This window comes from Prionailurus viverrinus, chromosome C2 (genome assembly GCF_022837055.1).
Source record: "Prionailurus viverrinus isolate Anna chromosome C2, UM_Priviv_1.0, whole genome shotgun sequence".
Lineage (NCBI taxonomy): Eukaryota > Metazoa > Chordata > Mammalia > Carnivora > Felidae > Prionailurus > Prionailurus viverrinus.
In genome coordinates, this window is record NC_062569.1 from 86,846,021 (window position 1) to 86,859,400 (window position 13,380).

Consider the following 13,380-nt stretch of genomic DNA (forward strand, 5'->3'; position numbering starts at 1 on the left):
TTTAAGAAATTAACAATAATTGACTTAGTTCTCCAGTATCTTAAATGTTGACTATCTGAGACTTTAACTGCTTTATAGTAACTTAGTTACCTCTTGGGAAAGAGTATTCTTCTTTACTATAAAAAATAATGTGTTCTTTTTACCGAATTTTTTTAAATTTCTAAATGTATAACATTTTAAATCACTAGGACTTCCATTGATTTGGCTGGCAAAATCACTGAAGACAACTAATAATGCTACATGAAATATAATGAGTATTTTATTAAAGGCATCATAGAGCTGTTAAGGCAGTAAAGAATTATCAAAAAGTGAATGAAAACTAGGAACTCAGCTGAAGAAGCACAGACATTACTTTTGTATAAGAGCTGTGATGTAATGACTTACAAGAGCCAATTGTTGAATTTTCAGGAATTTTGCAAAGTAGTTGTTAAGCACAGCCATTATTAAACATAAAATTATGGGACTCCTGGCTGGCTCAGTCAGTGGAACATGGGACTCTTGATCTCAGGGTTGTAAGTTTGAGCCCCATGTTAGGTGTAGAGATTTTAAAAAATAAAATGTTTAAAATAAATAAATGAATAAATGTACAGGTAAGATATATTTAAAAGATTAAAATATTAAAAACAAGAGTAATAAATATCAAAAACTCAAAACTTCCTAATAATTTTCTAGGACAACCGCTAAAATAATATATTGATAGAGTAGTGGGACAAATAGAAAATTAAAAATAAGATAGCAGATTTAAAGTGAAATTGCCCAGAACAATCCCCCCTTACCAGAAAAAAAATTATGATAGCAAAACCAAAATTTAACAAAACTAGACCTTTAACAAAACTAGATGAAAAGGTATCCCATGAACCCCAAAATACAAGCAAGTATAAACAAGTTCTCAAGAACTATGAGACCCTGTAATACCAACATCTGTACAAGGGGAAGCCGCACAAGAAGCCCAAGAGCTAATGAATACTAACTAGAAAATACAGTGGCCAATATAAGAACAGCACCTGCAACTGTAAGGGTTTTTGCACAATCTGCATGTTAAGCGCAGGGGATCTGCAGTAAGGTATGAAGGAGATGGAACAGTCTGTGCCCTCTGACACAACTAACCAGTGTTAGCTCCATTTCAGTTCAAAGCCACAGAGCAAAGGAAAACTACTGAGAATAAAACCCAAATTGAGTAGGATAGGATAATAGGGCCAAAGGAAATAGAAGGTCCAGGCAAGTAGGGGGAAAGTAAACCACCAGGAGATCTCACAGTGTAGGAGATCATGTCTTTGAACACTTGACAGAAACAACAAAAGAGGGAGCTCCAGAGCTGTGAAGATAGAAAAGCTATCCTGACCCAATAGTCTTATCTGAAGTTCAGGGAAACTAATTTCACATAAAAGTGAACAGGGGCACCTGGGTGGCTCAGTCCGTTAAGCATCCATCTTTGGTTCAGGTCATGATCTCGCACTCTGTGAATTCAAGCCCTGTGTCAGGCTCTGTGCTGACAGCTTGGAGCCTGGAGCCTGCTTCAGATTCTGTGTCTCCCTCTCTGTCTGCCCCTCTCCTGCTCATTTTCTCTCTCTATCTCTCTCAAAAAATAAGCATTAAAAAAATTTTTAATGAACAACAGAAAAGGATCACTGTGGAATCCAATAGAAATCTATTTGGAAAATGAAAATAAGGATAAGAATAACATCTCCACAATGAAAGGATGCCAGAAAAACATGCCTATGAAATAAATGAAAAGTGTACCTTCATATTTCAAAACAAGTTAAAGAAAAAATATGGAATGTAAGAAATAACATAAATGAATTGATAGAGCTTAGAAAATTATTATAAATAAAGAAAAAATGTTTTTCAAAAGTTAAGTTTAACAAAGGAGCACGGTATTTCCTTAAAGCAAGTATGTAAAAAAGAGGACTTTTTCAAAAACCAAAAATAAGAGCTCTTTACCTTCCATATCCTGATCAACTTAGTCCTAAGGTGGTTATCTGTATTGCAGGGCTAGGGAGGTTGGAGACAGTTATGGTGACCCATTAGGACTTAATTATGAAGAGAGGGCTTCCACATAAGGGAGTGTCCTTGTGTGAGGAATCAGAGTCTGAGCAGAATTAGGAGGGTAACACATGGTACTGGTGAGTCAAGCAAGTAGGTGGTAGTAGAGACAGAGGACTCCTTACATACAGAGAGATTGACCAAATGGATACATACATGCTAAGGTTAATGTTACCTATAATTTTCATTTTTTAGAGTAGAAAGTAATAAATATGGAAAGGGAGAAAACTAAAATGTAAACCCTATAATATTAGGTTAGAATTGGAGAAATTGGTCTAAACATAAGGTTTTTAATTTATATAAAGATAGTTATAAATGTGTATCTGTTTTACATATGGATATTAAATTTATATACAATTCTCTAGCTGTATCCACTGAGAGAGCCTGGGCCCAATAGCAGTGAGCACACCTAACACTTAGATCTTGGCCTCTAAATACTCTTCCCCACCAAAATTACCAAGGCTGTTTGGATTAATGGCTGTTTCCAGGTGTGGGGAAGGGAAAGTACTAGATTTTTCTGTAATATTCTGTGCTAGATGAAGGAAACGTGTCAAAAGGACAGAAAATCCAGTTTGAAAGGGTTCCCACTGGCTAAATTGAGAACAATTTGAGCATCAAATTGATGATGATAATACCAGCTTATACTGCACTGAATAAATTAGGAAATCACGAGTCAGGCTCTGCACTGAAAGCATGAAACCTACTTGGGAATCTCTCTCTGCCCCTCCCCCCACCGGGCACTCTGTCATCCACCCTCTTTCTCTCACAATAAATATTTAAAAAAAAAAAAAAGAACATAACATCTTTTCCGTGATATTCCTGCCAGATTTACATAACTGGAACCTAATCATGTGGAAACATCAGACAAACCTAAATTGAGAGATGTTCTATAAAATAATTGACCTGTAATGTTCAATAGTATCAAGACTACAAAGTCGAGGGAAGAAAACTGAGAGACTGTTGTGACTGAAAGATACTAAAAAGATATGACAACTCATGATTTCGGTCTAGATCTTTGATCCCTTTGCTATAAAGGGCATTACTGGGGAAACTCAAGTAGGGTGTGAGCATTCGATGGTAGTAATGTATTAATTTTACTTTGATTTTGATGGTTTTGTTGTTGTATAAGAAAATATATTTAGGGGTACCTGGGTGGCTCAGTCAGTTAAGTGTCTGACTCTTGATTTCACTCAGGTCATGATCCCAGGGTCATGGGATTGAGCCCCACGTAGGACACACAATGCCCCACGTTGAGCATGGAGCCTGCTTAAGATTCTTCTCTCTCTCTGCCCCTCTCCTCCCTCACACTTTCTCTAGAAAAAATATATATATATGTGTGTGTGTGTGTATTTATATATTTGTAGTTTATTTACTTATTTATTTATAGGAAATATTCAACGGTGGTGCGACATCAAGGTAGCAAGTTACTCTCAAATGGTTCAGGAAAAACAGTTGGGGATTGCTTCAATCTTTGGAAAATATGTTAATAAAAAAAGAAAAAGAATAAAAAAGGATTTGAGAATGACAGATAAAGTAGACAAAGAATATTTAGCACACATGTGGGAGTCTCATAGGAAAAAAACAAAACAATGCATATAGAACATATTAAAAATACATAAACAAAACTTTTCTAAAATTAACTCAAAATATATATCAAAAAGACATTCTGTTTACCTAACATTATAACTAGCACTGAGAAATATTCTCACAAAATTATTGGACTTAAAATTATTAAGATTGAAAGAAAAATACACACAGACACACCCTCCCCACCCCCAGCAAGCCCCTCAGCCTCTCTGCTCTCCCTTGCCTGGCTCCATTCCCCTGTGACCCCTCCCACCCCCCACTCCCAGGACTGGTCTGGCCTGTTCCATCTATTCAGAAAGACATTGAAACTGAAAACAAATTGAGAACAAACCAAAAAGTTGTATGGCAGTTTTAACTACCACTCATTTTTTTTTAATGTTTGTTTATTTTTGAGAGAGCATGACAGGGGGACAGAGGATCCAAAGCCACCTCTGCACTGATAAAAGTAAGCCCGTTATGGGGATTGAACTCGTGAGTTGTGAGATCATGACCTGAGCTGAAGTTGGATGCTTAACCAACTGAGCCACCCAGGTGCCCCTCTATCACTCATTTTTAACTTCATAAGTAAATGATAACAAAAACCTCAAAAAATAAAAGAAAAAGGGGCACCTGGGTGGCTCAGTCAGTTAAATGCCTGACTCTTGATTTTGGCTCAGGTCATGATCCCATGGTTTGTGGATTTGAACCCTGCTTTGGACTCCCTGCTGACAGAGAAACCTGCATGGGATTCTCTCCCTCTCCGCCCCTTCCCTGCTCCTGCACACACACTCCCTCTTTCTCTCTCAAAATAAATTAACTTAGGGGTGCCTGGGTGGCTCAGTCAGTTAAGCATCCGATTTCAGCTCAGGTCATGATCTCAAGGTTCATGAATTCAAGCCCCGCATCGGGCTCTGTGCTGACAGCTCAGAGCCTGGAGCCTGCTTCGGATTCTGTGTCTCCTTCTGTCTCTGTTCCTCCCCTACTTGTACTCTCTTCCTCTCTCTCTCAAAAATAAACAAAGATTTTAAAAAATTTTTTTGATTAAAAAAAAATTAGAAAAGAAAAAGAAAAATTCACTTGAATTCCAGGCCAAAGGAAAAACATTGCTCTTTAAATGAAAGAAAATGAGGTAGTCGTTAGAACTTCATTAGCAATGGTTTAAAGGAGACAGTGGAGTCAACATTTTCAAAGAATCAAGGAAAGAAACTGAATCAAATAGACTTTCACATATAAAGGCTGCAGTCAAATGTATCAACAACAGATTGGTATTCTGATGATACTGTTCATATAAACACTCTGAGAAGAGAGAACAAAGTTCAGACACTCAAAATGATGGGAGAGATACTGACATAAAGACTGATGCTAGCAATTAATTGCAATTAGTTAAGATAGTTGTAAGGGGAGAGTGTATAATATGAAAAGACTGTATGCTCTGACAATTTGGATAAAGTATAATTATTAGAAAATGGGGAGTTGAAGATGCTATGAAAATAGAATAAGCTTTGTGATTGCTTTAAATTTTTAACTGGACGTAAAAGGATAATATTTCAGTTTGGCTCTGAAGTGATTGCTCATGGTGGAGGGGGCAAAAGCCAAACAAAAGGTTATCATTAGAACAAAAGAAAAACTGTACTAATTTTATATTTATATATTTATTTTTGAAAGTATATAAAACTTATTCTTTGTTTTAGGAATTTCATATGTATTTTTAAATTTAGGAAGGCTTGTCCTTGGTGTGTGGGTGTGTATGACCAAATAAAATAGACTGCACAGAGGAAGTGTGTTCCCGTTACTGTTGCTTCATAACTACTCCAAAGCTTAGTGGATTGAAACAATAACCATTTTATGGATTCTGTAGATTAGGAATTCAGGCAGGATTTTGTCTGGATGGTCTTTGTAGCATAGACTAAGGTCACTTAATGGGATTCAGCTGGTCGGTGAAGGTCCACAATAGCTTTACTCCCCTTGTCTTGTGCCTTGGTGATACTGGCTGGAAGTTAGGGCTCAGAACACCATCATGTGACCTCTGCAGCATGGTTCTTTGAGGGTTGTCAGACTTCTTACATGGTATCTGACTTCCCCCAGACAAGCATCCCTAAAGAAACAGGGAAAAGTTTTGTGGCCTCTTCTAATTTAACTTTGAAAGTCACATACAATCATTTCTACCATATTTGCTTGCTTGTGAGTTATAAGACCAGCCCAAATTCAAGGAGAGAGTGATTTTTTTTTTTAATTTTTTTTTCAACGTTTATTTATTTTTGGGACAGAGAGAGACAGAGCATGAACGGGGGAGGGGCAGAGAGAGAGGGAGACACAGAATCGGAAACAGGCTCCAGGCTCTGAGCCATCAGCCCAGAGCCTGACGCCGGGCTCGAACTCCCGGACTGCGAGATCGTGACCTGGCTGAAGTCGGACGCTTAACCGACTGCGCCACCCAGGCACCCCAAGGAGAGAGTGATTAGAGTCTGCCCAATTAATGGGGGAATGGCAGGGTCACAGTACAAGAACATGTGGGATACAGGCATGTATCTTTGGAAAATATACCCTGACACAACTATTCGCACAGAAGCCTTGCCTACATATAAATAAGGTATAGTATGAATAGAACGGAGATCAAACAACTTCAGTCATATCAAACGTTACCTTAGTTCAAAGAAAACAATTTTCAGATTTGCTGATAAGGCAGAATGTAACTCTTTCCAGTATTTTGTTGTAACAAAGAGATGAAGGTTAAAAGCAAAAAAACTATATAGCTATTAAAAAAGAATGAGGGACATCTGTCCATGCTACTATACAGTGTTGTTGCTGTATCTTTTTAAAAGATAAATAAAATAAATTGGGCGCCTGGGTGATCAGTCATTAAGTGTCTGACTTCGGCTCAGGTGAGCTCGAGCCCTGCTTTTCTCTCTCTCTCTCTCTCAAAAATAAACAAATAAATAAACATATATGTGTGTGAATATATATACATAATGTGTACATAATTATGTATTATATATATTAAAATACTCTAGAATAAGTATATGTAAATGTATTTGCATATATATGTGTATCTGCTTCTATTTATTAAAAATGGAGGAATAAGCCTTTCTGTAAATGTTTATATATAATGTTTATATATAAATGTTTATTATATTTATATTGGTGATTTATATATAATGACCATATATATAAATGTTTAATATAATTTAGGGTAGGAGAGAGGACTAGAACCTAGACTTCTTTTTTAATATCCTTGTTTTACAGATATGACCTTGAAACTATTTTACCTACCTATTTAAAAAAATGAAACTCTTAAAAGCCACCCCTAAATGTCAAAATTGACAATAAAAAAGAACAAATGAACTTAAGTGTATAAGAAATGAGCCAACTGGATAGTTGGCAACATTAACACCTAAGGAGGAACTACTCCAAGTAATTTTAAAACAGCAATTAAACTATATATATATATTCATCCCTACTAGAACATGCTTTAAGGTTAAAAGGAAGTAGGGAAAGTAGTTAACTGTTTTCAAAAACGATGTCGTGGTCTTAGTTGTTGGTGTCATTATTTCAAGGCTGTTGTAAACGTAATACTGGAAAAAATTAAAAAGTCCCCGTGTAATACTCTAATTCTGTTATTCCCAGTGTCTCAAGAACTAGGATTCGTCTTATGCAAGAAAGCACATATAGATAGAAGATAGAAGACATTAATTACAAACTTAATGGTTTTAATTTTTAATTAGAAGAACCAGTATAGGGCTGCCTGATGGGCTCAAAGGAGCATGTGATTCTTGATCTTGGTATCATGAGTTTGAGCCTCATGTTGAATGTATAAATTACTTAAATAAATAAAACTTTTAACAATAAGAGGAACCAGTATTTGTACCTCCATCCATCAGTCTATCTCTATTTTCACTGTGCCTTTGCAAATAAAAGTTTGCCATGAGTTTTGTTTTTCTTCCTTTTTTTTTTTCTTTAGAGTGAGAAAGGGAGAGGGACAGGGAGAGAGAGAGAGAGAGAGAGAGAGAGAGAGAGAGAGAGAATCTTAAGCAGGCTCCATGCCCAGCATGGATCCCACACAGGACTCAGTCCCACAGGGCTCTGGGGTCATGACCTGAGCCAAAATTAAGAGTTGGACACTTAACCAACTGAGTCACCCAGGCACCTCAATGCCATGAACTGTTAATTGTTGAATTGTACTGGACACATTATTACTGTCTACTAACATTTGTATTTTCAATTTTCTGTTATATATTTTTTTTAATTTTTTTTTAACGTTTATTTATTTTTGAGACAGAGAGAGACAGAGCATGAACGGGGGAGGGTCAGAGAGAGGGAGACACAGAATCTGAAACAGGCTCCAGGCTCTGAACTGTCAGCACAGAGCCCGACGTGGGGCTCGAACCCACGGACTGGGAGATCATGACCTGAGCCAAAGCCGGCCGCTTAACCGACTGAGCCACCCAGGCGCCCCTCTGTCATACTTTTACAGGATAGTAAAAGGGGCGCCTGGGTGGCTAAGTTGGTTGAGCATCCGACCTCGGCTCAGGTCATGGTCTCACGGTTCATGAGTTCAAGCCCCACATTGGGCTCTGTGCTGTCAGTGCGGAGCCCACTTCATATCCTCTGTCCTCCTAGCTCTCTGCCCCTCCCCCACTTGTGCTCTCTCTTTCTCTCTCTCTCAAAAATAAATACTTAAAAAAAGAACACTTTATTACTTACTAGTTTGAACTATTAAATGTTTTTGAGTTTTTTGATGAACTGTTGCTTCAATTAATCTTAGTATCCATAAAACAAACATGGTGTCTATGGTAAAAAGAATAACTCCACAATAATCATGTTTGCTCTCCCTCTGTCTTCTTAAACTATACAAACTCCCAAGCAAGATATTTGCTCTTGCTTTAAGACCGTTTGTATTTGTAAGAAAATCTGAGGAGATCTACCCTAATTTCTATAAAATAGTTTGTTATAGAGAAAAAGGTATAAAGGTGTGTAAATGTGTAATGCAGTGTATTTGAAAAAGTGCTTATGGTTTTATTAATAGATTTAGTAGTTTTTACTGTATGATATAGTTTAAAATAATTCATCATCAAAATCACACTTGCTTTATATAAAAATGATCTTAAAATGTTTATTCAAATTGTTTTGTATCTTATTTTGGTATTTTTAGAATTTACAAATCATAAAATGAGTTGAAGTAAATTTAATGTACAGTTTTTAAGGCATATTTTTCCTGTATTGTTGACTTTTGCCATATTATTGACTGTACACAAGTTCTGTGTTTAAGCACATAAAAGTGATTTCCTCAAGGGGAAAAATCAGTAAACAAACTGTCTAGTATAAATCATTATAGGATTCTTTTTTTAAGTACAAAAATCAGAATAAATTCTGAATTTTAATCTTTAGAATTTACAGTTAGACAGTAATGTGAGGTTGATACCACTATTTGATGCATGAAAGTTGTCTTTTAATTGATTAAATGTAATATGAACTTTAAAATAGCATATGAGAAAATTCTAATTCAGCCAGTTCTAATTTATGGTACATTTGGAAAATTGTTGGTTTTTTGAAATTTGCATTTTGTCCAAAAATCTTACACAGATTACTCTCTCAAGGTTCTAACCTCATATAATTATTATAAGCCAGCTAATGTATTTAATACTTTATATTCAAGTAACTTATTTTTTTAGAGTGTAAAGTATAAATTTATTTTTTTCCCCATCAGAATACAGTCGTTTTGAAGCCAAAATACATGACTTACGGGAGCAGATGATGAATAGTAGCATTAGTTCAGGATCAGGTTCTCTTCGAACTAGCCAGAAGCGATCCCTCTATGTCAGGTAAACTTTTTTACTTCTAATTATGGCAGTCCTTATTTATGCATGCATGCAGAGTCCTTCACATTTTTTACTATGACTTAGTTTTACTGTAGAAGAATATATTGCAAAGAATATATTGCCACCTGTCTGGCTCAGTTGGTGGAGCATATGACTCCTGATCTCAGGATTATGAGTTCAATCCCCATGTTGGGTATAGAAATTACTTAAAAATAAAATATAAAAAAAAAGAAAAAAGAAAAAATCTATTGTAAACCAAAGAAATGTTATTTTAGGATTGATTTCTTGACAGTCTTTCAAGAATTGGAATGTTACTATAATTGTATTAAAGTTGAACGACCGTTTGAATAATAATGGCATGATAAAGACAAAATAAATGTGGGAGAAAAAATTTTTTAAGTTATTTTCCTGAGTGACTGTATTGTAGCTTGGTATGTCATATCATCCAACACTTACTTATATTCTTTATAATAAACTGTTCTCTAATATTTAATTACTACAGTAATGTCCATAATAGCAAAGGGAGCATATGTAAATAATAGCTTAAAATGTGAGTAGCCTCAGTAGAGAACACAGATTCAGGAAATTTCTACATGTATTTTTTGAATTTAAACTGTTCTTTTTTATTTCATTGGCTAATAAGACTTACACAGATGACCTATTTGTATTCTATATACTCTTTTTAGCAGAGCCTTTACTCAGCACTTTATTGCACTATTAGTTTAACTTTAGTTGATGACTACGGGTAATCTGTACCATTCTTCATTAATTTTGTTCATTTCTTCTGATCTTACTGAGGAACATTTCCTAGTATGTTTTATTTATTCTTCTGATGAGAGATGATGTATCTTACATAAAATAGATATGTATCCCATATGTGTTTGTGCATATGTATAAAAACATCTATGCAAACAAGCATGTATTCTATACTTGTTTACATATGATATGACTTACTGTCTCAAATGTTATTCTGTGATACATAACAAAAGGAAACTGTTCTCACTTTCTTCACTTGTTCTTTTCCTACCCCTTTCATTCCTCCTGCCCTACCAATGATCTGGGAATCCTTAGTCTATCAGATTTTTCTCTTCTTCCACTAATTATTGTAATATTTATTAAATTTTATTTAGATTTATTATTCATTATTTCTATACATTATTTATTAAATTTTATTTATTAAATTATTCTGTTCCAAAGTGTTTTATGTGATACTGATATCTACAGAAAAAGGAAAAACAGATTTGTTTATACTCTCCTTTTTTCATTTTCTTCTTCTTGCCTATATTTTCTAATTTTAATATAATTAGGTGTTGCCTTTAATAGTGATTTATTAAAAACTTACAAAGGCATAAAAATCAAGACATTACATTTGTTTCAGGCACCTTTAATGAGTCATCTTTACTTTTTGTTATTTTTTAAAGAAGTACCTTATTTTTGCAAGTTACATACTATCAAAAAAATGTAATGGGGGCTTCCAGGTGGCTCCATCAGTTAAATGTCCACCTTTGGCTCAGGTCATGATCTCGCGGTTCACACGTTTGAGCCCCAGGTTGGGCTCTGTACTAACAGCTCAGAGCCTGGAGCCTGGTTCAGGTTCTGTGTCTTGCTCTCTCTCTCTGCCCCTCCCCGACTCGTGCTCTGTCTCTCTCCTCTGAAAAATAAATAAACGTTGTAAAAAATAATAATAATAAATATCTGTCACCTCTGAAAAATCCCTAATTTCATTCTCTGAAAACAGTCATCCTCCATTTTCTTAGCAAAGTCCCTTGTCTTTACCCCCAAATTTCTAAACAATGTGCATATACTACTGTTTTCCAGTTTACCATTGTAGATAACTTTCTCTTTCATACCAAACTATTCTTCATCCTTTATCACTCAAACATAGTGTCATCACTGTTAATAAAATTAATAGCATTTAATCATGTGACTATTATAGTATCTGTCATTACTCAAGTAGTATATTATAACACCATCCTTCCTTTCTTCTGCAGCCCTTCATTTTTCCTAGGCATAATAATCATCTCATTTTTATTTGCTTAATTGTTCATGTACTTATTACTAAGTATCTTTCTTTATCTTACAATAGACTCTAGAGTTTTTCACTTAAAGAAACATGTGGTTGTACATATGATCTTACACTTCAGATTTTTTCTATCTTTCTGTTCCAGTCTGGACTATTACTTTATCGACTTGCTGTGTAGATCTCATATGAGACTTGCCTTTGCCACTGTCCTATTCCTTTTATTTTTTTAAGTTTATTTATTTATTTTGAAAGAGAGAAAGCATGAGTGGAGGAGGGAGGGAGGAAGGGGCAGGGGGAGAGAGAGAGAGAGAGAGAGAGGGAATGAATATGAATCTCAAGTAGGCTCTCTGCTGACAGCACAGAGCCCAGTACAGGGCTTGATCTCAGGAAACCATGAGATCATGGCCTGAGCCAGATCAGGAGTCAGATGCTTAACCAGCTGAGCCACCAGGTGCCCCTGTCCTATGCCTTTTAGCACTCTGCTGTGTCAGAGTCTGTTTTTTTCAGTGCCACATTTTCTTTCTCAATTTACTTTCCTTTAATAAAGCACATTCTCCAATAAATTCTTGAAAAAAGAGTATATGGGGGACATTTTTGGGTGTTAGCATGTCTGAAAATGACTTTACTTTGCCTTCTCCTTCATAGAGTATTTGGGGTATGGAGGAAGGTATGATATCCTATTTTATTTTCTAAAAGCCTCTTCTTATTTGATCATTTTTTTGTCATCTTTTTATTTCATGGACCTAATATCTTCTCATTTTCTCTAATGTTCTGCTTCTTGAATTCTGTGCATTCTCTGTATTTCTTTTTTTTCTAGTTTGCCTCTTGTTTTTCATGTGTGAGATGATCTTTAAATATTTAGTGATCCTTATTTTCTATTCTTATGAATGGAGAATGAAGCTAGCTGGATTTAACTATAAAATACTTGGCTTTGTTCGTTGCCCTTTCCCACCCGAGGTCATTGTTTGGGGTCATTAAATATCTCTAGAAAAGAATCCTTAATCTCTTGCCTGCAGTATAAACAAGGTTGCTAGAATTTCCATTTTCAGTGTGCAGATTACTTTTTATCTCTTTAGCCCAGCACCACGTTCCCCATCAAGTTCCAGAGTACAGAACTTACCAAATTCAATTTCTTTAGAAACTAAACCTCTTGTCTTCTGGGTCTGGGAACAAGAGAAGGGATCTAGAGGTTCTAAGTGCTATATGAAGTGTTTTCACCAGTTCTTTTGTTTTCGCTGCTGTAACTTACCTCTGCCTACCTGAATTCTGTACACTTCTACTTCCTGAGCATTTCTAGGATCTGGTGGAGTAAACCTTATTTCAGTAGCCCTCTCTTCAGACACCCCATTTAAGCTTCCTCCAATCTGCAATAATGAATAGGTCTACCTAAGATCCAGCAGTAGCCCTACGAGGTATTTACCTCAAGAATACAAAAATACTAATTCAGAGGGATAAATGTCCCCCCACCCATCTTTATAGCAGCCTTATCTGCAATAGCCAAATTAGGGAAACAGCCCAAGTGTCCATTGACTGAAGAATAGATAATGAAGTTGTGGTGTATACACACAGATATACACACACACATACACACACACAATGGAATATTACTCAGCCATAAAAAATGAATGAAATCTTGCCTTTTGCAACAGCATGGATGGAGCTAGAAAGTATTATTCTAAGTGAAATAAGTCAGAAAAAGACAAATGCCATATGATTTCACTCATATGTGGAATTCACAAAATAAAACAAATGAACATAGTGGGGAGAAAAGAGGGAGAGAGACAAACCAAGAAACAGACTCTTAACTATATAGAACAAACTAATGGTTACCAGAAGGGAAGTGTGTGAGAAGATGGGTTAAATAGGTGATGAGGATTAAAGAGTGCACTTGTGATGAGCACCAGGTGATGTGTGGAAGTATTGAATGAGTAT

General features: G+C 35.7%; 1 protein-coding gene across 10 annotated transcripts in view; it reads left to right on the forward strand.

The window, feature by feature from the left end:
* Positions 1–13,380, forward strand: part of DLG1 (discs large MAGUK scaffold protein 1) — a 285,749-nt gene that overhangs the window by 219,087 nt on the left and 53,282 nt on the right. For all 10 annotated transcript variants that reach the window (XM_047874935.1, XM_047874936.1, XM_047874938.1 and 7 more), the window contains one exon: positions 9,314–9,428. In XM_047874935.1, the coding sequence (XP_047730891.1) occupies positions 9,314–9,428 (115 nt within the window). The remainder of the gene's footprint in view (positions 1–9,313; positions 9,429–13,380) is intronic.